The sequence below is a fragment of the Strigops habroptila genome, chromosome Z (genome assembly GCF_004027225.2).
Source record: "Strigops habroptila isolate Jane chromosome Z, bStrHab1.2.pri, whole genome shotgun sequence".
In the NCBI taxonomy this organism is placed as follows: domain Eukaryota; kingdom Metazoa; phylum Chordata; class Aves; order Psittaciformes; family Psittacidae; genus Strigops; species Strigops habroptila.
In genome coordinates this window covers 80,775,123-80,797,535 of record NC_044302.2, presented here as the reverse complement: position 1 = coordinate 80,797,535, position 22,413 = coordinate 80,775,123, and the positions used below count along the sequence as shown (strand labels likewise).

Sequence of the window (22,413 nt, the reverse complement as noted above, 5' to 3'; positions counted from 1 at the left end):
TGAGCTGATTTCTATGCTGTTAATGCAGATTAATGCATGCTGTATGTAGCTACCATTTGAATGCGTGGGAAAGCAGAATGTAAGACTGTTTTCCAAGAACTGTTCGAATTTTTTGCTTGACTGCTAAGTTAATGGTGGAATATATTTTCATATAAATGCTTTGTCATGTATTCTTCGTGTCCTAATTGTGTTTCTGATTGGACCACCAACTGGCAAGCATACATGAAATGGCTTCTTTCATTGAAGCAATGCCAGCCAGCTTTGAATGGCTTTCAACTTCATTTTAAATGATTGAGATACACTGTCACCTGCTAAATCTTCATTGACATTTCTTTTTAATCTGCCTCAGTCTTCAGAAATGCCCAGCTATGGAGCTCAGAATTTTTTCATGCCTAGTGATTTTTATCTTTGCATGTTGTGCTACGGCACTAGTGAGAAAAACTTTGATGAAACAGCTCGGCAGTTTCTCCTCGTCTGCTTCAGTGCGGTCTTGGCCATGTTAGTTTGAACTGCTTTGGGAGCAATTTAAATGACACATGACTCTGCAGCAAAGAAGTGTGCTCACAAGGTCATCCATCCATCCAAGTGTGGTGGGTCAGAGTCTCTAGTAGAAGTAGTAGTAACTTCTAGGGTTACTGGCTGCTATCTGTGCAATAATAGTCCAATAATGCTTAATATAAGATTCTTATTCTGTATCTCGCAACATCTACTGCCTGAACCTCTAGTTGCTGAAGTCAAAAGCTGACATTGTTTTCCTATTAATAGGAATAAAAGCCTTAAGGTTGCAGGAAAACTGTAGAAATGGGATTCATATGCACCATGAACATTCAGAACTTGGCAAGGAAATAGTTGCATCTAACGTTTTTGTTGTCAGTCTTGATGCTGCTGCTACGAAGTTGAAATACTGCACTGGTTACGCTGAGTATGAGCAAGATCCATTGCTCCAACAGTGGGTATAGTTTTCCTACGACAAATACAATTTTTAAGATTATGTGGCTGTAACGGACTCACAAAACCAGCTTTGGTGCAAGAGCTCACCTAGTCTTCTCTGGAGGCCAAGTCCAGACTAAAGGGTTATTTAAATGCCTAATGTCAAGTGAGACATCAATAGGGATTAGGTGCTGCTGTGGTGATTGGCCATGTAGCTTCAATTAAAGATACACATTTAATTCACTGTAATCACTCTTTGGGTTTTTTGGTTTTTTTTTTTTTCTGGTGGATTTGTGATAAAGCAGTCATGCAGCAACAGGGTGCATAGGGGTTCATGTGCACAATGTAGCTATGTGGAGGCAAGGCTAGGGTTATCACTTTCAACTTTTGCATACCATAGGCTTGCTGAGTGAGCCCCATGGAGCACTGGAATCATTCTGTCATTTGTATGCACACTGGTAGTCTGCTTGGTACTATACAATTTGCAGTCTGTCTTTTCTCAGAGAATGTGGTATTTAATATACTTGTAATACACTGTATATATGTGATATATTTGTAATATATTTCACAGAAAGAGCGATATAAATTTACCTTCTGTACAGCAAACTCTGCTCTGAATACCTATATACCTATAACTATATCTTCATTGTAAATGAAGATACAGTGAATTTTTAAAGGTCTGTAAGTTGGTTTTAGCAGTATGTAAAGATGGACATTCTCTTTCTGTTTCCTGCAGCTGGACCGTATAGTGGTTTAGGTGAAGTCATCCATCGAGAGAGCGTTCCAATGCACACATTTGCCAAGTATCTCTTCACCTCTCTCCTACCTCATGATGCTGAACTGGCATACAAAACTGCACTGAGAGCCATGCGGTATGTATTTCCAAGTTATCTAGAAGGAGCACAAGTAGCAGTAGCAGTTGGGAAAGGAGAAAAAGCTTGTTAATCAAGATGTAGTCTTTTTTTCTAAAAGAAGCATTCTTTTGGTTGTCATCTGTAAAAGCAGTTGGTGTCTCTAGTAACTACAGTATAATCATTGTAAATGTACAATTAGTGCTTATCTGCAACCATAAAAAAGCATTCTTTGTTACAAATCCTTCTAGAATCCCACTCTCGGGGCACATGGGTTTGTGTTAAACAGTGGCAGCTAAAGCATATGTGTTCTCTCACCCATGCAGTTGTGTATGTGTGTGTGGTGGTATTGGCGAGGAAATGAGAAAGAGTCACAGCAGCAGCAGTCTCAGAATCATCTGCTGCTTAGCCGGTTCGGTAGGACTATTTGTTCCACTGGCATTCTTTACAAATTAACCCTCAATGATAAATTTGAAACCATAGCATGGGGTATGAGCCAGTATTCTTTTCTTGTGTTTCATAACAAAGCAGTCATGTCCACATCTGGGTGAATGTTGGGGTTTAAATAGAGTATGTCATCTGACAACAAAATGTCTGACTTGCATCCTATGTATCTTCAGTAATCAGGAAAAAGATGATTCTCAGGGAGTGCTCAGTGTGTGCTGGCTTTATCTTAAGGCAGGCCAGATGATTGGTAATGGTGGCTAAGAAATTTCTTTTAAAGGAAGTTTCAAGACCCTCAATGATCAGCAATAAATCTGTCGTCCATCTAAAGTGCAGGGAAGAAACTGTTCCTGCCTGAATCGTGTGGTCACTGTCAAGAACCTTGTAGTTGATGGTTGACAAAGAATATCCACAACTGAATACTCAGAGCAATCAAGTTCCAGATTAAAGGAAAAAAAAAAAAAGGGTTGGGTTTTCCTGGTCATTATTTTCAAGAATGATTGCACAGTGATTGAAGGACACACTATCCACATAAGTAGTATCTAGCTTTGTCAGACAAGTTGTGTCTTAATGGTTCGCAGGTGTGTATTCTGGAGCTAGTTCCTCAAAAAAAAAAAAGAATAAAAAAATCTGTGATCAAAGGACTAAACGGGAGGGAATGCATAAGACCAAAACATAGCTACTGTCAGGTCAGGCTAAAAGTCCGCTTAGCCTGTCTTTTTATGCCTACCAAGAATTTCTAGTAACGGATGTTACGGAAGAAATCTGAGAACTATGAAGAGTGACCTTGTGTACTTGCTGCTTATGATTAGCATTTTAGAAGATAGATTGAGAAGACAAAATGCATTATTGATGAATGATTGAAAACATTCAAATGTATGATCAGTAAGCTGTCTGGGCCATCAGAGTACACCCCTCTTTATTTTATCACAAGTTAAGTGCATTAATAACCCTGATCATACCAGATCAGTAAAATAGTACAAAATGTGGTGAGGGGGGTTTTTGGTTGGTTTTTTTGGGGGGGGGTGTTGTTTTTTTGTTGGTTATTTGTTGGTTGTTTCGTGGGTTTTATTTTTAGATGAAAAGATCAATTTTATGAAGTAGACTCTGCCCTTCTATTTATTTTCAGTTACTACCTTAAAGTGTTCCTCAGAGATTGTTTGTGTGGAGTTTTCCTCCTTAACCTACTGAAACCATGATGCTGAAAGTAGGTTTCATGCTGGAGTAGGCATCCATCAGCAGCTTTGCACAGTGCACTGAACACTTCAGTGAATGTGACAGCAGCATGCCATTCCTTTTGAAGAAGGACTAGGGCTTTCCCCAGAAAACTTCTTTTCTGGAAGTTTCCTTTCTCAACTGGAAAAACAAGCAAGAAACTGAAAAATCCAAATGATGAAATCTCCGGTTAGTCATGGGCAGTTCTAGCAATCTTTTGGTATGAAGCTGTCATCTCAGCCAATGAAGTTACTTTTCAAACAGACCAGTATAAGAAAGAGTTGTCTGTTTCCATCTGCTAAAGTTACAGGAGACATCATAATTGGCGCTGTTCTCCAAGCCCTTTTGTCATCACTTCATAAGCCTGATGAGAGTTCAGTACTAGACAATAATCAGTCCTTCTGTATTTTGGTATTTGGTGCTCTTCAGAAATGTGGACTGCTGTCTTGAACGGTGGTGATGGCAGATTTAGAAACCTTCTATATTTGTCTGCATTCCTTAGCACTTTTCAAATTCTCCTGAAGAAGGTTGGTTTCTCTTTTCATTTGCACCAAAGTTATAGTTCAATGTGTATAGGAGTCCAAATACAAACCAAATGAAAGAGTAACTTAGTACTACCTTGAGGGGGGAAGAAAAAAACAGACATGAAGATTGAGTGTCTGTCTCATGGTTGTGAGGCTGAATGGGACAGAAGAGAAAAACTCAAGCATCTTTCTTCCATGGCGGGGAGGAAACAGCAAAAGGAAAAGGTCAAAAATCTCATGTGGAATTTAGTAAGGGTGCTGCATAGAAATCTGTGCAGTTGCTCACACTTTTGGAAGTGGAGCATATTTCTTTCTTCACTTCGTCAGTTATTAAAGAAGTCAACTTCCCAAGACCCTCGCTAGTTGCTTTCCAGACCTAAGTGTTTAGCGTCAGTCTACACGGGTCAGTGACCCATGATGGCAGCACTGTAGTATTTTACTTCTCTGTATTCAGAAATCATCTGTTGCTGTTCTGGTTTTTGAATCCTGTTTTAGTGTGTGGAACGCTCAGTATGAAATCAGTGAAAGCTGAGACCATAAATCTTTTCATGCATACACCTCAGGTCTGCAAGGATAAGGTTGTGCTATCCTTGATGGTCACTTCTGTCTGCAGTTCTCTGCTTGCAGCGCTGAAACATATGTAGCAGAGTCTTGGAGAATGTGGATCTGCAGTGACCTAGTTGACTGCTCACTTGGAATCTGAACTTGAATATTTGGCTTAGTTTGGCTGATACCTTCTTAAGCCTGAATTTCACCCAGGCTTTGAGAGCCAGACTTTAATAGTGATGTTTAATCACAAGGTAGCTTTGCTAAAACCTAGCTAAATAATTGGTGTTTGAAAGGGGGGGAGGGAGGAAGTGAGGAATGCTAAATCTGCTTGTACTTGTTCTGATGTTCCCTAATCTTGCCAAAACTGCATGAAAGCCACCAATTCACAACAGCATTTCTTTTCACAGCAAAAGAACATAAAAGCTGGCAATGAAATTCAAAGTGACAAAAGATTTCCCCAAAACAGCCTCTTTCTTTCATGGTTTTAGTCTATTTACTGTTACTCATAACCTAATAATCCCTTTTTGCATTAAGTAGTGGGATTTTTACTGTTTATTGAAACCATCTAATAGCGCATCTCTCCCCCACTGTCTCCCTCTGCTTGGAAAAAAATCAGCTGAAGAGTTTATCTGTATTTTATTTTTATGTATATATAGGTATATAAAGAAGTATCTCAGTGGTACTAGAGATTTGACTCAATACAAATTGAAAGTAGAGCCTCTTTTCTCATATTAGCATGCATATACATGTATCTGAAAATGTTTATATAACCTGCTGATAGTTATTTGCGTGGCGTATTTTATTTATATGCACCTGCTAGATACCCTCCCATATATTTAACTTTACCTTTCTCAGAGAATTCTTTAAGATATTCTCATATGCTTCAGAAAACTACAGAAAACTGACGGAACTTAAAAATACCTTACTGAGAAAAAAAGACTTGCATTCCAGTTGCTTAAAGAACTTAAATATTCGTTTGAGTGCAAGCAATTGTAACTTACATTTAAATGAGCTTATTCCATAAAAAATATTCTATCATGGAAAGTCACAATGCATTGGATTTTCAGTATTCAGTACTTACAATTTTATTGACAGAAGAGATCCAATTTCCTTTGTCCTCCCAGGTGACATCCTGCTAGAAAATAACTTGCACATGAAAGCTGGTAGAAACAGAACTCGGATGTTAACTCTGATGAAGAAGCTAAGCACTGGAAAGGCTTTTCTTCTGGATATTGCCTTATTACTTTCATTTAATGTCTCATTAACCATTTATATTTTGAAATTATGCTGAATTGTATTGAATAAAAATGCCTATTTTTGTTCATTCTTACTTTTTTGCATTGGCATGTATATAGTATCTAGTATACTAGCTGTATCTAGTGTATTGTAACTGAGTCTCTGTTGTGGGCTGTCACTTGTGTTACAGTAGTCAAGAGCAAACACATTAATTTTAATTTTCTAAGTATGGGTTCTCCTTGGTGGATAAGACTGTTGTAGAGTCACACATACTCGAAGAAATTTCTTTCTTCAGGATTAGGAAATAGAGTCTGAAAAATAACTTCAAAGGAAACTTTGTCATGGCTGTTTGGGACCCTAACATCAGATTATGGTGCATTATAAAATGTTGGTAGACTGAAATTTAAGGAGTTCAAAAAGTAGTCATTTACAGTAGAACTGTAAAATGCCCTTTTTGAACATAAATTCACATCTCAATTTATTGTGAACATCTCAATTTATTGTGAAGTGAAAATCCAAATGACTTGTTGAATATTCCTCTCCCTTACTTTGAAGAAAAAATGTTCCAAATACTGAAAAATATTCACATGTTCTCAGTATAGTGTAGAACTACTCTACTTTCCTTCCTGAGGGCTGTGGTTCGGTGACAAAAAAGGCAGGGAGAAAAGCTTCAGCTCTGTGCATGATGCAGAAAGTCTCTGCTGCCTTGGCTAATAGGTGACTTAATTGTCCTGTGAATTGCTGCAGATGCCCACTGATGTAGGCAGCTTTGGCAAATGGACTTCTAAGATTCCCCAAGAACAACGAAAAGGCCCATTTTGTAAACAAGGTTAAGTGTCGTGGCAGCTTTAGTTTTGCTTATGAGTAACCTAATGTAATAATGATTTAATGAAAGAGAATTTCTTCCTTATTTCAGGTTGTTAGTATTGGAATCTACAGCTCCTTCGGGAGACATGTCCCGCCCGCACCATATTGCATCAGTTGTTCCAAACCGGTATCCCCGCTGGTTCACCCTAAGTCACATTGAATCCCAGCAGTGTGAACTGGCATCAACCATGCTAACAGCAGCCAAAGGTACATTGCTGTCAGTTACGTACTCAACTAACTGTGTGCTTTTAATATTGCATGGAGTAAACAGATCATAAAACTTGTGTTTAGGAATCCAAATTGCAATCTGTCAGGAACTTGAAATGGGTGCAACAAACTGAACTGGCTTAAACCTGCTACTTAATTTTCTAGCAAAGTAGTTTTAAGCTGGCTAGATGGCAGCCAGATGACCTTGATTTGAGGTTGATGAGACAGCTTTTTGTTCTTCTGACATATGATGTAGACAGAGAGACCCAAGAGTGGACAAATCACTTCTAAAATTCACAAATCAGGATGACTTTTGGCCATGTACTGCACTAACATCATCAGGCACTAGGGGAGTTTGTGCTTTCTTGTATCTTTTGTTCACATGTGATTTAATTATGGAAGGTTTCTAAAAACAAAGTGTGTATAATTGAAACATCATACTATTGCATAGCAACGGCAGGCTCAATTATAATGCATCTCTGGACATTTTGGGAGCTTGTTCCGTTTTGGTGACACTGTTTATGCCTTGCAGGTGATGTTCGGAGACTGGAAACAGTGTTAGAATCCATCCAGAAAAATATCCACTCCTCATCACACATCTTCAAACTTGCCCAGGATGCATTTAAAATAGCAACACTCATGGACAGCTTGCCAGACATCACTCTTCTGAAAGTTTCTCTGGAGTTGGGCCTTCAGGTATTTCCCTCGTTCGTTATTATTACAGTAGAAGAAAGGAATTTGGCGCAGTGTTGGTAGGTATAGCTTTAAAGCACAGAGGACCATACCCTCTTTGGGATTTGTCTGGAGTTTTTAGATTCTGTTTTCTGTTACAAAGCTCAATGATGAGGTAAACACAGACCAAAGGTGTGCGCAGCCCCTTTGTGCTGTTCAGGTGGGAGAGCTGGGAGCAGCTGGCTGCAGGGCACTCTTCTGTTCAGGGGTGAGAGGGGACCAGTGCAACGGGTTCAAGAGTATATGGCTGGGTAGAAAGCAAAATTATTCTGTTTGCCAGAAATGCACTATATTTTCTGCATGGCCTTCAGGAGTTTCTTGCTATTCATTCCCTTCCTTTCCCCTGAATGAGATTTGGTAGGTGCTTGTTGAATTACTAGAGAATGCCAACGTCAACCATAATGACCTATTTCTAAGGCAAACTATGCTAACAGCAGCTCTCTCACTTCTTCATCAAAATCTATACTCCACAAGCTGTGGGATGATCAGGTGGGTCAGACTGAGCTTGAGGTGTACAAGAACCTCAGATCAGTTTTCAGGCTCTTAGGAGAGACTTTGCAAGCTAAAAGGAGACAGCTAAGTTTTGGGTATCTAGCATAATATTGTCTGACATGGATCAATCTTGGAGTTTACACAGTTCGTATCAACAAAAATAAATCTCTTCAGCCTTCTGCATGGTCTTTTTCATAGGAAAAAAAAAAGGTTTTCAGATCTTTGATTTTTATTACTTTGCTTCAGTAAACAAAGCTCCAAAGACTTCTGGGGAAAAGATATTATCCCACTTGCTCCTCATGCCAAAGGAAAGTACTAATTGCCTATTTAGACATTCAGAAGCTGAAGTCTTTAATGACAGAGCTGAGATTCTGTGTGCTTTGTTAGCCTTTCATATTCCCAAGGTTGCTGTGGAGATCTGGTGTGTGTATATATGTATCTGTTTGGGGGTTTTTTTCTTCATATCTTGGCATGGTTCTGCCTGAAATGTTTGTTTACTTGAGAGAGAGAGAGAGAAAGATCATTGTGTGACCTGTGTGTCACCTCAAGCATTCACCAAGTATCTTTCAGTGGCAGCAGCACACTTTGGATATCATTGTACTCATGGATGCTCCTTTGTGGTTAATGCTATCATCAGAATGTCCTCAGTGAGATCTAGTGAAAGAAAGAAACACCATAAGCCCATATTTTCTCCTCAGTCTCAGGGTCTGGAACAAACTGGTGTAGAACTTGTCCACTATTGTGTCCCAAGCTTATGAAGGTGCTTTAATAATCTTAAAGGTAGTTTACTTTCCAGAAGGAAGATGCATAGCAGTTTTTTGGTAGTAACTCACAGCTGTGTAGATTTCTGCAGTGACACTTCTTCTGCAAAACCTTAGTGTCAGCACTGTTTTGTAGTCTACAGATGCTTTCCTCCTTCCTGCCCCCCTCCCTAACTTCATGGCAATTAGATTGTCTGTATTCACTATCTAGTATCTGCCTAGTTACATGTTTATGTGCCCTGGAAAACTATCCCCTCATGTGGTAACCTAAACAGCAGTGTCCTCGCAGATATGTTGTCCTGCCACAGCCAGAGCAATGACAATTTGGCCTGGTTGGGTTGAGAGGATGATACCAATAATTTCACAACTCTGTCACTGTGATCTCTGTGACAGAAAAGTCTCATATATACTCCTAGATTTGGGAGTGCTCCTTGGTTCCTTCTCACTATGCCCAGTGGCAGCATATCTGTGTTTCAGCAGGAGGAAGGCTTTTGAACTGGCTGTGTAAAGAGGTCATCAGCATGGCCAAAGGGGCATGAAGCATCTCGGTTATATTCTGTTCCTCAGAACCTTACCGGTACAGATGCTGTAACATCAGCAGGTACGGGAGAAGTTCTGTTCCTCTGTTTGCTTGTTGTATGCTGTGCCAGTGCAAGTAGCTATTACTGCACATAGGCAAACAGGTACTGCTTGTGGAACTGCTGTATTTGGCAAGTGGTGTCCTTTGTGCCCCAAAACCTGTGAGTGAATGAATAAATAAACCTCCTTCCAATGTGCATAATGAAGAGGTTTTGCATTGGAGTGGAAGCTAATGGTTGGTTGTCCATTTTTTTATCTATTATGGGGGGTGAGATCTTCTGTTCCTTTGTAAAAAATTCTTATAAAGATCCATCAAGACAAAGGCAAAGTTACTCTGTGTGGAAGAGGGCTTAGTTTTCAGATAAACTGTGCAATTCACAGGGGCCTCTTGTCATTAGAGACTTCCTGACTTTTTGAGAAGTTTTCTTCAACTGATGGCACAGATCTATCTTGATAGATGTGCAACTCCCTTTTAGGAAGAGGTAGCTCTAGAATATATTCAGCAAAAGTGAAATAGTTCTTTGGCTATGTGTGCTACAGTATAAATTAACTTCAGATCTTCCTTGGTCAGGACGTCAGTACACACTTTATTTGAAATCTTTGGGGTTTTATCAGTAAAGGGTCCTTGTCTTGCTGTTCTCAGCTTGTCAGGTTAATCAAATGAAAGAAACCTAATTCCAGAATAATTCATCAAGAAACTTTCCCATGTCAAGAAACTATATATGGTATTGGGTTTTGCTCCCAAGGTAGGACTGTCTACACTGGAGTTATTGTTACGGCAACACTGCACATGCTGAAAGTTCTTGTAACTGCTGATCCTTCTACAGAGCATCACAGTGAGGAAAGTCATCAGAGAAGACTTTCAGAGAAGTCATCATTCACACCATTGTTTGGATTTGGTTTTTACCTTATTTCCTCCCTCACCAGTAGCAAAATTCGGACCATAACTGGGTATTTTCTCTTGGATTCACTCTACCTGGGCGAAGCTGAAAATTCGTCATGGATATTAGAAGAATGCTAGCCTTCAATATGTGTGTGCATCCATACAGGAAGTCACCTAGACTCCTTACCTTTGATGGATGTTATAGGACAGATAGTTACACTTTAAAGCATTTTAACTTGGGGCTGCCTGTTTTTCTTCCAGAAGGACTTCAAGCAAAGATTGGTTTTATGATTTACCTTAGCCATATTTTCGCAGTTTAAAATGTGTTGGGTTGCTCCTTACAGATAGTTTTCTTTCTTTCAAAATGCTATTCTCCAATCTAGCACTTACATTAGTGTTTAGTCAAAATGATACCCCAGTGTCTGAGGCCAAGAAAGCTGGCCTTGTCCTGTAGCTTTGGGTGGTATGTACAACCAGTCATCAGGGTCTCAATGTGGAAATTTTTGGAGGCCAGCTTGGAACCACTCGTGGTTGCTTAAACCAAACTTCTTAAAGATCATCTGTGCATTTGTGCTCCTCAGCAATCTTGCCGTCATCTTAATTATCCTATCTACCGCATAGGACCGAAGGAGGTGGCAAGAGTGACATACATGAGAGGGCTACATGCCACTTTGAAGTAACCTTAGGATTGAGAGGGGATATGTGTTGAGAACGCTCTTACAAACGCTGCTGACTCCAAGCTGGTTTGTGAGTGCATTTATCGAGTTTAATGTGTAAAGATCGTGGCTGAGACCTCTAGAGTTGACCTATTATGCTGTTTATTTAAATGCTACAAACAGTAATACCATAGTATGATCACTGATATTCTAAGGGGAAAGCTACTTGCTTTCTTCATCTAGGTATCTGTGGGATCTGTCCAGGTAGCTTTACATGCAATTTCCATGCAGTGTTTGTTTTTCTGAATAAACAAATCTTCCCATGTTTTAAGAAACAGTATAGACAATAACCACAAGCGATGTAAAATACGGGCGCTACAATCAAAGTCCTTTTTCTAGGATTCTGATGGTTTTACGATGGAATTTCTTTGCAAGCACTCCTTGTTCAGAGAGAGAAATCACTGTGGAAGACTTCTTAATAATACCTGGATGTACCTTCAATTGTGTATATACATCTTTGCTGAATAAGCAGCCAGTCAAACCACAGTACACTAACTCCTGTCTGTATTGTTGAAGTCAATGAAAAGAAATGCAGATGAAGGAATAATTAAAGGGGTGACTTTGTCCAACGAGAGTTGAGCATTGAGCACACATTCCCACTTTAAGGACTACTGTGCATAGAGGGAATAGACATGATACAATTTAATTTAAGTAATCAGTAATTGATTGGGCTTTTTATTGTTGGGTTGGGTCTCTTTTGTGGGGTGGGTTTTTTTCTTGCCCAGAGAAGTGTGTCTCCTGTAGCCTCAAAGGATCTGCAGTTGGAATTACTCTCTACATGCTGTTCTAAGTTAGCTGAGCAGTATTTTTCAAATCTTTTGACATTCCTGCTAAAACAGAGGTAACAGAGTAGGGAGCACAAGAGGCTTGTTACAGAGCGTCTTTGTTAAAGAGACGTTTTGAACCTTAGCGTATTCAAATAACTTAAACCCCCTAATTGTTGATATATTGCCTTAGTTTGCAGTAGGATTAATTTGTGTTTTGTTTGTGTTGCTTTGATAGGTGATGCGGATGACACTGTCCACACTGAATTGGCGACGGCGGGAAATGGTGAGGTGGTTGGTAACATGTGCGACAGAAGTAGGTATGTTCTGGAATGCTTCTCTCGTCAGCTAATCTTAGAGGGCTTGATTTGCTTGCCAACACCCAAGTTCTGCAAATGTCTCCCACTTTCTGTTCATCTATAAAATTCCTTTGGTGGAAGACATTATGGCAGTGATGAGTGGTTTTTTTAGGCACTGACCAGTTGAGACAGTGGTTGAGTAGTGCAGAGTAAGTTCTTTAATCCTGCAAGATGGGAGTGTGCATAGCCTTTGGGAAATACCCCAGATTTTCTCTTGTTCTCTCCATGATGGGTTTGGGTTTGAGGCTGCAATAGAGAAAAGGCTCATCGGTATGGGCTCTTGCTCTGAAAGGCAAGTTGAGAGTGCTGTCTGGTCAGCTGTGGGAAGAGAAACTAGAAAACAGATGAATGAAATGCTGAGGATGCCTCCTACTGTGTGGCAGACGGGATCTCATGAAGGGCTTCTCATTCTTAGGGGTTGGGGTTTTTTAAGGCCCTAAGTAAATCCAAGCTTAGAGTGTAATGCATCTTTGTTACATGAGGATGATGATGTGCAGGCCTCTTGTCTGCCCTGTAAAGCTAACCAAATACCAGTGATATACCCATTGTAAACCACGTAAGGAGAAAATAAGGTCGGAGGAAAAGCAGTCTTATGCTTATAGGAGAGCAGTGGGAGAACAGTGCACTCAGCAGGACATTCTGTTCATTTCTGGGCTTTGCTGTAGATTTCCTGTGTGTCTTGATGAGGCATCCCTTAGCTTCTATATTTACCATCTGCAAGATGAGGATACAGGATCTGAAAGTGAAGATGAGTGCATTAAAAACTGAAGCTGTAAAAGATAAATAAATGAGCAGTTGTGGAAGTGGGGACAATATAAGTATTTACAATAAGGAAGCAGTTTTAATTCTCACTAACGGTATTTCTGAAAAGCAAGTTTCCCTACTGTATTTATTCCTTTTTCATACATCTGATTGGATTTTATCACATAGATGCTTCTTGAGTTTGAGAACTTCAGAGAATTGCTGCTGCTTATTCCTTGGATTATTTATTCTTTTCGTTATGCTTAACTGGGAAATTAATGTTGTCAATACCATGGGAAAATACAGCTTGCCTTTATATGCCCTCAGCCAGAGAGCGGTTCGTGTCTGCAAATTTTCATGCAATACTCTTGTTTTATTGCTTTTATATCTTTGCTAAGATAATTATTGCTGAGGCTGTCTTACAGATCCTAGTGCCTGGGTATTATTTTGTGTAGCTGCATATTGACAAATAAAATGCTGGTTATAATACTGCTTTAAATTAATTTACATATTCTAATAGAAGTATCCCATAAAGAACCTTATAATGTTATGCAAAATTCTCTTGAGACTTAATCAAGCTGGTAAAGCAAGGAGTCTCTTTATTTACATAAAGATCTGCTGTTCTCCGGCTATGCTGAAATTGTTGCACATGAGTGAAGGGGTGAGTGGAAGCACCAGAGTCCTACAGAGAAAATGAAGACCTCTGGGTGTGGTTTAGGTGGGCCCACAGGTGTATGTAAACTGCCTCTAGCAATAACAAGGCACTGTAGTTGGCTATAAGGTTCAATTTATTAAACCTATTATCACTGTTTCCCTCTTCCTCCCCCTGCCAAACACACACACAAACACACACCAGGAATAAAGTGATATTAAGGAAAACACCTATTTCAGATAATATCCAGTAGTTCATATTGCTCAGAGTATTTACCTAATAAGGATCTTGATGTTCAGGTGCATTTGAATTTGACACAAGATGTATCTGAAAAGCCTGTTAGGAGGAGGTGGGGGTTAGGATGTTTGGGGTTTTTTAAGGTGTGCTTAGCATGTTCCGTTAAGGTGTGCCGTGGTGTTCTGTTAAGAAAGCCATTTAGCATACCTGCAGATTCTTTTGTTCGTGTGCTGTGCCTTGAGATTCACAGTAAGGAAAAGAAGTTAAAATCAACTTTCAAAAGTATTCAGTGTTGAGGGCTCCTTTCGAGTGGTGTGATGAAACCAAATGAGCCAGAATTTGTTGCCCAAATTGTCTTAAATAACAAGTAAACCAGCTCAGTTGTTGCACCAGGAGATTGAAGCTTATCTTGCAGGCTTTTAATTTATTTATTTATTTATTATTTTTTTCTCTGCATTTTACTGGTTGCTACAGAGTTTGCACTGTAGCCTTTGTTTTAATGTCCTTTTTCAGCCATGCTATCTGATTTAGCCCTTTTTGGTTAAGCGCATCCCCTTGGATGTAGTGGCAACCTCTTAGACTTTACTGCAGATGCAGTCTCTTGCTGAACATCGATATCTGCCAGATTTTATCAGTTTTGGCTAATCCTTTCTTTCTCTCCTCAGGTGTTTATGCACTGGATAGTATCATGCAAAACTGGTTTACACTTTTCACTCCAACAGAAGCCACTAGTATTGTTGCTACAACAGTGATGTCCAATAGCACCATTGTCCGTCTGCATCTGGACTGCCATCAGCAGGAGAAGCTGGCTAGCAGTGCTAGGACGCTTGCGCTACAGTGTGCCATGAAGGATCCTCAAAATTGTGCTCTCTCTGCACTGACCTTATGTGAAAAGGATCACATAGCTTTTGAGACTGCGTACCAAATTGTTCTAGATGCTGCTACAACAGGCATGAGCTACTCGCAGCTTTTTACTATAGCACGATACATGGAGCACCGGGGTTACCCCATGCGGGCCTACAAGCTGGCCACTTTGGCCATGACACATCTCAACCTGAGTTACAATCAGGACACACACCCTGCCATTAATGACGTTCTGTGGGCATGTGCACTCAGCCACTCCCTCGGGAAAAATGAGCTAGCAGCTATAATACCTCTGGTGGTCAAAAGTGTCAAATGTGCAACAGTACTGTCGGACATTTTGCGTAGATGTACTTTGACCACTCCTGGCATGGTGGGACTTCATGGAAGGAGGAACTCTGGTAAGCTCATGTCACTGGACAAAGCCCCTTTGCGGCAACTCTTGGATGCCACAATCGGAGCCTACATTAATACAACTCATTCACGTCTCACTCACATTAGCCCACGACACTATAGTGAGTTTATAGAGTTCCTCAGCAAGGCCAGAGAGACCTTCTTAATGGCTCATGATGGTCACATCCAGTTTACACAGTTTATTGACAACCTAAAGCAAATCTACAAAGGCAAAAAGAAACTGATGATGCTGGTTCGTGAGCGGTTTGGTTGACAAAAATGTGTGAATTGGGGATTGGGGGATGGGAGGGGTGGTTTGTTTTTACTTGAGCCTGCCTTTGTATCCTTTTTAACTTAAAGAAACAGAGCCACACCGGTATTATATGTGTATAGTTATATTGAGTTTGCAAACTAAATTGTCATGTTGTGAAAGTTTGTGTGTTTAATTTTTATTTTTTTTCCCTTTTCCTGTTTTGTATGAGAGAGAGGTTAAAAAAGGTTTGGTTTACACTGAGTATATGTTGTCAAGTGGCAAAAGCCCACATTGCTCTCCTGTTCTTTCTGTATACGTTCACAGCCTCAAAAACAAGCATATATTGTAATGGCTTTAAAAACCAAACAAAACACCTCCATCCTGTGATAAGTACCTCGAATGGATTCAGCTTTACTCCTTTGTAACTCATCCTTACATTTCAGCATATTTAAACAAACCAACAAATGAAATACTAATAGTTAAAAGGCTGACCACGTGGCTTTGCAGTGCTGTTCATCCAGAAGCATGGCACACAATGCTTGTGCATGTGGAAACTTAGCGACTGTCAACATACATTCTCAGGGATTTATCAAAAAAATTAAAAAAAGAATGAGAGCATTTATTGTACTGTATATATATTATAGTATATGTCTGAATATTGAAAAATATAACATTAACTAATTTATAAAAAAATCTATGTAATGCAAAATACTTGAAGCTGCAGTAGCTTGGTTTTAAACAAAAAAGAAAACCTATCAGAAGGACTAAAGTGCGCCTTGCTTCAGGGTTGGCTCAGGTGGTGAACTATATGCTGGGCATCTATGCAGAGCCACCTTTTGGATTGCATGGTTGGACTGATACCTAATGGGGAAATTTTATATATATATATTTATACAACTTGTGTATACATATATATGTATACACACATACACACATGCTTGTAACAGGCACTATAGTAAAGAGGGACAACAAAAAAATACACAGCCAGAGCAGCAAGCCTTAGCATTAAGAATACAGTATGCCAGAACTGGGGTTTGTGCCTCCTAGCCTAGAAGACTTAAAGAAATATCCTTTTTGACACAAAACGCAAAATGTTTTCCAAAATGATTGACATGATACATTACGCCTTTACAGTGAGCTAATAATAAGCTAACCTTTGTGCACAAATAACATATATATATATTATATATATATTCTGCATAGGTATTTTGACTTTGTGCAGGACAGAAAGTTGTGTAGGTATGACTGTTCTACTTTTCAGTTTGTTTTTTTAATATATTTTATTTTCTCTAGAATTACTCAAACAAAAGCAGCCTTCTATCTTGCCTTGTCTTAATGCTTTAAAATAACCAAACTGGAGATCTAACTACCAAACTGTTCATTATATTATTAAATACCAACTTTGGTTACAGTATAGTGTCTTTACTTTAGCTGATGGTTCTGTATCCTTGTGCTTTTTAAAGCAGTTTTTATGTTTTGGTGCAAAAGTTGTCCAGTGTCTCTTGTTCCCTTCATTAGAGAACATGCTAGAGGTATGTTTGTAGGTATTTTTGTTTAGAAAAACTATTTCATGCTCTCCATTTTATTTATTATAATAGGTAAAAAGGTTGTACTTCATCACCCATGTAAACATGCTCATGAAGTTGAAAGTAATTAAGATTTGATACACTGATATCAATTTATTTATGTAACTAAATCACTGTTTTATAAACTTGTTAATGATCAACAATTTTTTTGTTTTGATTAAAATTAGTTTTTTGAAAGTTGATTCTGTCTCCTTTATGGTGTCTGTTGCTGGAGTTGAATTGTATATGGGTAGTTCATACACCTTGCTTGCAACTTCAGTACGTTGTGGTGGTAAGCAGTATGACCACCAAGCCCAGGGGGGAAATGTCTTCTTCCTTAAGCACCTGCTGAGGAACAGCAGTGTTCACTGCTGCTGCTGGAGCAAAACTGGTGCATCAGAGGAGAGAACAAATGCTGTCTGTGATTGAAGATGCGTGGTCTGTGCAGTAGACAGGAAGTCTTGACATACTGCCCTGGTAGGATGGTAGAGTGCGGGGGTATGTTCCCACACAATGAGTTATTTGGGTGCCCATGAGAACTGAGATGTGCTGCGAATATATACAAGGACAATTCTGTTCTTGGACTGGCTTTTCAAGTATTTTGTGTATTTTGAGCGATGGAGCTCACTCCACACAGCACAGAGATGTTGCTCACCAGCTGACAGCCAACATCTCTGTTTTTTTTGGGGTGCTTGCTCTGTAGAAGTTGTGTGAGCTTTTCAGTCCTCAGTGAAGAATAGGACACAGCATAGTTGAAAATTGAAGCTTTCTGGTTTACCAGCGTCTTTATCATCTTAGGAATGTTACACGATACATGTAGTCATGTTTGACTACATGATCTGAACACTTTCTTTTTTTAATATCCAGCTGAAAAGAGAATTACCATGCAGTAAGCAACTGTCAGAGATGGCAGTGTAACTATGAGTTCTGACAGTTCTGACACTGGAAGATTACGGAGGAAAAGATATGAATCTCGTACAACTTGTAATGTAAAATAAGGAGTCCATTGTGCCTTGCTAACAGCTGAGTTGTCCTCACCTAAAGGTACTAAAAGTAGCTTCTGTGAGTTCTATCCCTTCTAAGTACTGAATCCTCATTATGTATTTGCTTCATCGCTTTATCCTAGATGGATTTTCTGCATCAAAATGTAAGGAACAAACTGTATTACAGAACTTCATTCTGTAATACGGTTTGCATGGTTGTTTGGGTTTTTGGGGTTTTTTTTTTTGTTTGTTTGGTTTGGGTTTTATCCCTCTTGCAAATAATTCAGTAGTAAGGAATGATACAGACTGCAAAACTGAAGCCTGTCTGAAGAACAGGATTTAGAATTAAATGCAGTCCTGGTGGTTGCCACCTGGTTTTGATGAGCACAATGGTTTATTCTTCTTTCAGAACTCATGGAAGTTTATGTGGCTTGGTTTCATGATTGTGTAAAATCTCTTGGGTCCAGTGGTGCTGGGCAGTGCAGTTCACACCATGTTGAAAGTCCTCAAGGACCAACAGAGGCTTAGCCAATCTCTCTAGAAACATACCTAGATGCGTACTGCTCTTGTTCTGTGGAGGTAGGAAGAACCCCAGAATGGGATTCCACAAAAAACAGAAACAAACGAAGAAAACCCCACAACCAAAAAACCACACCAAAAAAGCCCCAAACAAACACCAAAAAACACCACCAACCCCCAAAACAAACAAACAAAACCCATGCCTGCGGGTTCTTTTGGTGAAACAAATATTTTTATAGTTCCTACCAGTCAGTCTCACCTCTGTGCCTGGCAAAATCTTGGAACAGTTTCTCCTGGAAAACATGCTAAGGCACATGAAAAACAACGAGGTGGTTGGTGACAGCCAACATGGCTTCACTAAGGGGAAATCCTGCCTGACCAATTTGGTGGCCTTCTATGATGGAGCCACGGAACTGATGGACAGCGGCAGAGCAGTTGATGTCATCTACCTGGACTTGTGCAAAGCATTTGACACTGTCCCACATGACATCCTTGTCTCTAAATTGGAGAGACATCAATTTGATAGACGGACCACTCAGTGGATAAAGAACTGGCTCGATGGCCGCACGCAAAGAGTTGTGGTAAATGGCTCGATGTCCAGTTGGAAACCTGTAACGAGTGGTGTCCCTCAGGGATCGGTGTTGGGACCGGTCCTATTCAACATCTTTGTCGGCGACATGGACAGTGGGATTGAGTGCGCCCTCAGCAAGTTTGCGGACGACACCAAGCTGTGTGGTTCGGTTGATACGCTGGAGGGAAGGGATGCCATGCAGAGGGACCTTGACACGCTTGTGAGGTGGGCTGATGCCAACCTTATGAAGTTTAACCAAGCCAAGTGTAAGGTCCTACACCTGGGTCAGGGCAAGCCCAGGCACTGCTACAGGCTGGGCAGAGAAGAGATTCAGAGCAGCCCTGCAGAAAAGGGCTTGGGGATGTTGGTTGATGAGAAGCTTAACATGAGCCGGCTTCAGTGTGCGCTCGCAGCCCAGAAAGCCAACCGCATCCTGGGCTGCATCAAAAGAAGCGTGACCAGCAGGTCAAAGGAGGTGATCCTGCCCCTCTACTCTGCTCTTGTGAGACCTCACTTGGAGTACTGTGTACAGTTCTGGTGTCCTCAACATAAAAAGGACATGGAGCTGTTGGAGCGAGTCCAGAGGAGGGCCACGAGGATGATAAGAGGGCTGGAGCACCTCCCATATGAAAACAGGCTGAGAAAGTTGGGGCTGTTCAGCCTGGAGAAGAGAAGGCTGCGTGGTGACCTCATAGCAGCCTTCCAGTATCTGAAGGGGGTCTACAAGGATGCTGGGGAGGGACTCTTCCTTAGGGACTGTAGTGGTAGGACAAGGGGTAATGGGCTCAAACTTAAACAGGGGAAGTTTAGATTAGATATAAGGCAGAAGTTCTTTACAGTGAGGATGGTGAAGCACTGGAATGGGTTGCCCAGGGAGGTTGTGGATGCTCCATCCCTGGCGGTGTTCAAGGCCAGGTTGGACAGAGCCTTGAGCCACATGGTTTAGGGCAAGGTGTCCCTGCCCATGTCAGGGGGGTTGGAACTAGATGATCTTAAGGTCCTTTCCAACCCTTACGATTCTATGATTCTATGATTCTATGATTCTACAGATGAAGCATAAAGAAACCTGGTCAAAATACGATGTTTCAAATTCCTTGTCGTCTTTTCAGACCCATATATGCAAGACGCACATACTGAACACCACTGCTACCATTGTCTCTAAATGCTTTTCAACACTCCTTTAAATGAGAACTTTTTTTAAATCCAGGATTATTATGCAGTAATGAAGGGAATTGAGCATGATAGCATGATTCAAGACTACCACTGAATCTTCATCTCAATGAGTTGAGTGAAATCCTGAAAGATGTGATATTATTTCTGTGTTATGAGACTCTCTTGCAGCCCAAGAAACCAATTTTTGCCCATTAAGTTTGTTCTTAAATTTCCTTTATTGATTCTGCCAGAAATTCCTTTATTAATTCTCCAGAACAGAGGCCAGGTAGATTTTCCTTACCCAAGTTACATTCATTTAGCTTTTTATTGTTTCAACACTCACTTCATTTACACATCCAGCTTTCCTACTAGAGGAAACTGCACAACTTTTCAGCAGGAAAAAGAAAGGCACATAGGGGAGGCTCACTTTAAGGTTCAATTGAAATCCAAGACTGCTTCCCTTGGAGTATTTAATGTCTTATTCTCAAAATCTCTTGTTTTTAAAACTATGGCAGTGGAGCTAAACCTGGATTGCATGTACACAATAAGGAATTCAAGATTGTTTGAGAGAAATTGCAGGTAACATTCTGAGGCTAGAGCTGCAACGAGAAGACTGGGGCTGTATTTCATTGTGGTTGTCTAGGAGAAGAGATGGAACTCTTTCAAGACAGCGTGTCTGCTAATAGAATCATAGGCTGAACTAGGTTGGAAAGACCTTTAAGATCATCAAGTCCAACCATTACCTCAGGACTGTCAAGACCACCACTAAACCATGTCGCTGAGGGCCTCATCTGCATGTTTTTTGAACACTTCCAGGGATGGTGACTCCACCACCGCCCTGGGCAGCCTGTTCCAATGCCTGATCACCCTCTCAGTGAAGAAATTTTTCCTAATATCCAAACTAAACCTCCCCTGGTACAGCTTGAGGCTGTTACCTCTTGTCCTATTGCTTGTTACTTGGAATATAGGTGTAATCAGTGCTTGGATGACCAGTCAAGAATTCTTGCAATACAAGTGGAATTCTGGAGGATTTTTTTTGTTTAACTACCAAAAAGTGAAATTGGCTTCCTAATATTTTTAGTGATAGAAAATACTGTGAGTACTTTGAGTTACTAAATTTCATTTCTATAAAAAATGCAGTCTATAATTTTATTTCTGCATCCATACAAAGTTTCGTGCTGCAAGCTTTCAAAAGTCTTACATGAAAGTCACTTTTCAATAGTAATTTAGTGTTCTGTCACATTAGTTCGGGCTACACGTTTCTTTCACACTTGTGTAGTAGCAATTAAGTTTTTCGTATAAGTGGGTATAAGTAACATAAGTGCATCAGAACTGGGATGCTGCTTACATGGATGGGAAATACTGCTTTTTGAGTTGTGCCAATTTAGATTTGTAGTTCTATAGAGTGGATTTGTGCTAGAAGTAAATTTATCTCTCTGAGATGCCTTCAATTTGATTGAAATACAGATTTTTACTGATAATCATCCAGTCTCCATTTCTGCTTTGAAAGCAAAAGTCCTGGTAATTCATTTACTTTTAATGCAGGATATAATTTGGAAAAAAGGCAATGATACCTTTTCAGAATTGGGAAGAATGATACTCTTAGGTATTCTCTTGCTCTGCAGTTCGAGCTAGAGACAAAGTGTTCATACACAAACATTTTCCATCCTTTTAAGTGCTTGTGCCCTTGAAAGTATACTTTTTTTCAAGGTCAAGTGGGGAAGTAAGGAACAGAAACTACAAAGTGTTATGTTCAACCCTTGCCTCATGACAATGCAATGGATAGTAGAGATTGAGGGGTTTTCAGCCTGTTACAAACTACACTGAGTATGAGATGAAAAGCTTTGTAAGATTCCTAATTGGAGAAACAAAAATGTGTCAGGGATAGCTTTACTTGAGTGAAGAGGTTGCTAGGATTTGCCTCCCATAGAGAAGTGCACACTCTATGCCGCACAAGCTACGACAAGAGTCTTCTTACCTTTGTTAATGCTCTGGGCTGTCGACGTCAAGTAGCACCTAGCTTCAGCTGAGATGTTTGCAATCCATCCTTACAGATAGGATCAGTATCCCTTAAGTTAGTAAAAGTAGAGCATTGTATGCCTCAAGAAATGAACCTGGCTTAAAAAGAGAATTACATCAGCTGCTATATTTGCACACATCTACAAGATCATAGGATCAAAGATTTCTATTGACATGTATTGGCTACAAAGCACAAGTTATTTCTAAAACAAATGTGATGGATTTCTGTAGCTCTTGTTTAGAGAGTGATTATGACTATAAAGTACTGTAATCATGAACTGCCCCAGGAGCCAGGCAGTGAGTAGTCTTTTACTGAGTTTTGTACCAAATTCATTTCATTAAGTATAACTTTCCTTTT

The 22,413-nt window shown here is 40.0% G+C and overlaps 1 protein-coding gene across 5 annotated transcripts in view; it reads left to right on the top strand.

Annotated features, from left to right (window-relative positions):
• The window catches only part of ZSWIM6 (zinc finger SWIM-type containing 6), a 116,598-nt gene extending 99,584 nt beyond the window's left edge, over positions 1-17,014 (top strand). For all 5 annotated transcript variants that reach the window (XM_030471416.1, XM_030471415.1, XM_030471417.1 and 2 more), the window contains 5 exons: positions 1,667-1,802; positions 6,666-6,823; positions 7,356-7,519; positions 11,989-12,070; positions 14,405-17,014. In XM_030471416.1, the coding sequence (XP_030327276.1) occupies positions 1,667-1,802; positions 6,666-6,823; positions 7,356-7,519; positions 11,989-12,070; positions 14,405-15,267 (1,403 nt within the window). In that variant the 3' untranslated portion in view covers positions 15,268-17,014. The remainder of the gene's footprint in view (positions 1-1,666; positions 1,803-6,665; positions 6,824-7,355; positions 7,520-11,988; positions 12,071-14,404) is intronic.
• Positions 17,015-22,413: the final 5,399 nt, after the last annotated feature.